At 38.9% G+C, this 3,981-nt stretch overlaps 1 protein-coding gene across 1 annotated transcript in view; it reads left to right on the forward strand.

The window, feature by feature from the left end:
- Nucleotides 1-3,981, forward strand: part of LOC102194943 (mitogen-activated protein kinase 14A) — a 14,612-nt gene that overhangs the window by 9,727 nt on the left and 904 nt on the right. Inside the window, exons 6-11 of the mRNA XM_013913130.1 lie at nucleotides 1,913-1,960; nucleotides 2,139-2,253; nucleotides 2,373-2,444; nucleotides 3,212-3,291; nucleotides 3,475-3,553; nucleotides 3,794-3,967. Coding sequence (XP_013768584.1) covers nucleotides 1,913-1,960; nucleotides 2,139-2,253; nucleotides 2,373-2,444; nucleotides 3,212-3,291; nucleotides 3,475-3,553; nucleotides 3,794-3,967 — 568 coding nt within the window. The remainder of the gene's footprint in view (nucleotides 1-1,912; nucleotides 1,961-2,138; nucleotides 2,254-2,372; nucleotides 2,445-3,211; nucleotides 3,292-3,474; nucleotides 3,554-3,793; nucleotides 3,968-3,981) is intronic.

The following is a 3,981-nucleotide window of genomic DNA, read 5'->3' on the forward strand; positions in this document are numbered from 1 at the left end:
GCATAGCAGTGAAAATGTATGCTATGTCTTCTAATGATGCTGCCTAAGGGAAGCATGTATAATGTAAACAGAATTGGTCCTAGCACTTTTTAACACATTACACCTCATTTTTTATTGACAGCAGTGTCTGAATCAAAAAATATTTTAAAAAGTCGCATGGGAGTAGACTTCATGACAATTCCTAACCTATTTTCAGATCTTTCAGAACTTTTTACTGAGATGACAGTGGCCTGCATCTCCTTGGATGTTTCAAAGTATTCTCCACTGGTAGATCCAGATATTTTTCACAGTTATCCCTTCTATCACACTGCAGGACTGGACAATTACTGTGCTATTGGGTCGGGTAAAATGTAGAAAAGTTTAGGGCTGGAGTACATGTGTGAAAATAGTTTCAAGAAGAGCTTAGTAACCCTTTTCACACTGATCTACTTCAGTTGACTCCAGTCCTCAATTTTGCATTTACATTGGGTACATTGGGCAAAATGAGACTTTATGTTTCTGAAAATGGTCCAGTGAAGTGATTTTGGCATATTTATACTTTGTCACACAGGCACAGTTAGCCTTAAAGCTGTAGTCCAGAGATTAGACATAGATAATGGCATTAGAGCACAAACTTCACATTAAAAAAAGATAACCAGTCGAAATTTCTGAATGGTACAAAGTTGAATCAGCAAGGTGGTTAGCACTGTTGCTGCACAGCAAGAAGGTCCCGAGTTCAATTCCACCATCAGCCCGGGGTCTTTCTGTGTGCAGTTTGCATGTTCTGCCCGTGTTCTCCTTGGGTACTTCGGCTTCTTCCCACAGTCCAGACACATGCAGTTAGTGGGGATAGGTTAATTGGCCAATCTAAATTGCCCATAGGTGTGAATCTATGAGTTAATGAGTGAGTGCGAATGGTTGTCTCTGTGTGTTAGCCCTGCAACATATTAGCAACCTCTCCAGGGTGTACCCTGCCTCTCGCCCTATGACAGTTGGGATAGGCTCCAGCGCCCCGTGATCCTGGAAAGGTTAAGCGGAAGCGAATGGATGGATAGATAAAGTTGGATTGTATTAATATTTTTTTAACATGAAATTCTTAGACTTAAAATGAGGAAAAATACTATTTTGCCATTTTCATTCAACTTTCATGCCAGACTGAAAGAAAATGCACATTTTTCATTTTTGAGGCCTACTGTCTTTGAGGAATCTAATAATTCAGGTTCATTTTAAAATATGCTCAAAGGCATTCAAAATGAAGCTACCTAACCCAAAGTATTAATGTACAATTGTGTTTACATAAAAATAAATGGAGCAAAATAATTAAGAGTAATAAAAGAGGGATTAGTAACTCATTTCATGCAAATAGTCTTGCAAGGCAACATGTGATCGGTTTTTGTGTTTACATTTAAAAACATCGTCCTGAGAGCTCTGTGTTTTGGCAGTGTTTCAGAAATAATTTTCTTCCGCATGCCTGAAAATGAAAAGTAGACAATTCTGAGATGTCATTGCTTTTTACCAGCATTAAGGTAAAACTGTAAGTACAAGTTGTACACAGCTCTTGGAATGACCCACTAAACAGAAGAAACATTACCTGATACAAACATGGCCTCTTTCCCATCCCTGTGCATCCTTTTTTGTAGCTCCTCCTTTAACATTTGCCTTCTCTTTGAACATCTTTAATGACCACACACCGACTTGACTGATTTCCAGGTCACAACAGGCCAATGGAGGAAACAAGGAGTTATATCTTAGATAAATGAGAGAAATACCCAAAAAGGATGCAAACATTCCTTTATCTCTAAGTAAAGAAGCCATTCAGAATGTTATTTCCCAACATGTTGAACTGTTTGGGTTTTTCTGTATTATTTTTTGTATTAACTGCTCATTTTTCTAAGGTTGTAATACACTGACTTAATGACTTAATGTCTTGTAGGATCTGAAGCCTGGTAATCTCGCTGTGAATGAGAACTGTGAATTAAAGGTAAGATGAAAGAAAAAAGCATTATACAGTCAAAATCAGGAGTTAAAATAAAAAAAGATGTAGCAGTTAGATTTTTGATCTTTAAATAATTTTACCATCCTCTCCTTCATGCTTAAAATAGGCAAAGCATTTCATTTTAACTGTAGATGAAGATGCAACAAAATATCTTTGATCTCAGATTCTGGATTTTGGCCTGGCAAGACATACAGAGAGTGAAATGACTGGTTACGTTGTAACACGGTGGTACAGAGCACCAGAGGTCATATTTAACTGGATGCACTACAGCCAGACAGGTAATAATGTTGTTTACCTTCAAAGCAAATAGTTATTTGTTTAAGATATAAACAGACTGTTGCAACATGCTACAATGTGCTAATACTCAGGTCCTTTTTTGAACTCTTCTCCTCTGCAGTGGATGTCTGGTCAGCTGCCTGTATACTGGCTGAAATGATCACTGGCCAGGTGCTTTTCCGAGGACAGGACAGTATCCACACACATTTTAATGAAACTGTATGCTCAGTTATGGGAGACACAACCCAGCGTGATTTCTTTTTATTTGAATGTTAAGGAAATAAAAAAAAGAGTCAGGTGAAGCACTGTAAAAGTTTGTTATTCCTGGTGTCTCGATGACCAGAAAGCTGAGAGTAGGTTATCGCTAAAATCTACGTCTATATTATGTCATTGCCCCAATCTTGACTCAAGAGTTGGTGATGTTTGCAGGAATATTTAGTCAGTTTTCTATCTGTTAAATCCATCACTCAAGTGTAATGCTAAAACTTTTAATAAGGTAGTAATAATAATAATAATGATGATAAGGGAAGAAAAGACAAGACGGGAACAACAATGATATATTTTTTTAACAGTCCTTTTTGAGGTAGGACAGCACTGAACTCTTGAGTATGTGATGATGAAATCTGGCCTCCCTTCTAAGAACATAGCAAGCTTTAATACTTACCTTAAAGATTTTAATGAAAAGCTCCCAGAGAACTGGACACAATAGGAAGTCTTTAAGGTAACTGGGTTTTTACCATAGATAAATGATCTACTGTACATAAAGGATGGATGCGGCCATCGTGCTATTGACCATTCGTTTTGGACTTTGTATTTTAAAGCTTCACTAGCACCATGTTAGTGTTTTGAAGCCGTATTTATTTGAGAGTGCTTTCAGCTAATGCTGGCAAGCATACTCTGCCAACAGATCTACCTCGTGCATGTTGAATATTCTCAGCCTTTCTTAACAAGCTTGTTCAGGTATCGATCAGCTGAAGAAGATCCTCCGTCTAACAGGGACTCCAGACTCCTCCCTGGTGCAGAAGATGCAGAGTAAAGATGTGAGTTTTGCAGTCAGGTGTTTTTAAAAGGCTGTGGAGCTGCAACAGTTGTTTCTGGAAGGGCTTTGTCTGCGTGCCTTACTTTTTACACTCTCCATGTGTTGCAGAGATTTTAGTTTGGCTGTTGCTGCTGATCTTTTCTGTTTTATAAAGCTCTAACAGGGAAACAAATGTGTGTTTCAGGCACAATCATATGTGCGAGGTCTCCCTCCACAAAAGAAGAAAAACTTCAAGGAAGCTTTTCCAGGCTTGGATGACGATGGTGGGCTGCTTTATTTTATTCACATCTGAAATCTTGAGTAGTTTTATTTACAAAGATGTTCCCTCACACTCCACTTAGATTAAAGCTCAAACCAGATATTTCAAGTATGTGTAAATGGAGAGCGTGGCTGCTGAATCCAGTGACGCACATTTTACATGTGCGATGAGTAGATTTTACTGCAGTGAATCTTTGAATTAAAAAAAATCTGCTTTAAAGTGTTTTGTGTCTTGATACATCCAGTTATAGACCTGTTGGAGGGGATGTTGCTGCTGGATCCTGAGGCCAGGCTGACAGCTAAGCAGGGATTGTCCCACCCTTACGTGGCTGAATATCACGACCCAGACTGCGAACCAGACTCTCAGCCCTATGATGACTCCTTCGAGAGCCTGGAGCTCGCTATTGGCGAGTGGAAGAGTAAGTGCAGGTGT

This window comes from Pundamilia nyererei, unplaced genomic scaffold, assembly GCF_000239375.1.
Source record: "Pundamilia nyererei isolate P.nyererei 1_Seehausen unplaced genomic scaffold, PunNye1.0 scaffold00116, whole genome shotgun sequence".
NCBI classification, from domain to species: Eukaryota; Metazoa; Chordata; class Actinopteri; order Cichliformes; family Cichlidae; genus Pundamilia; species Pundamilia nyererei.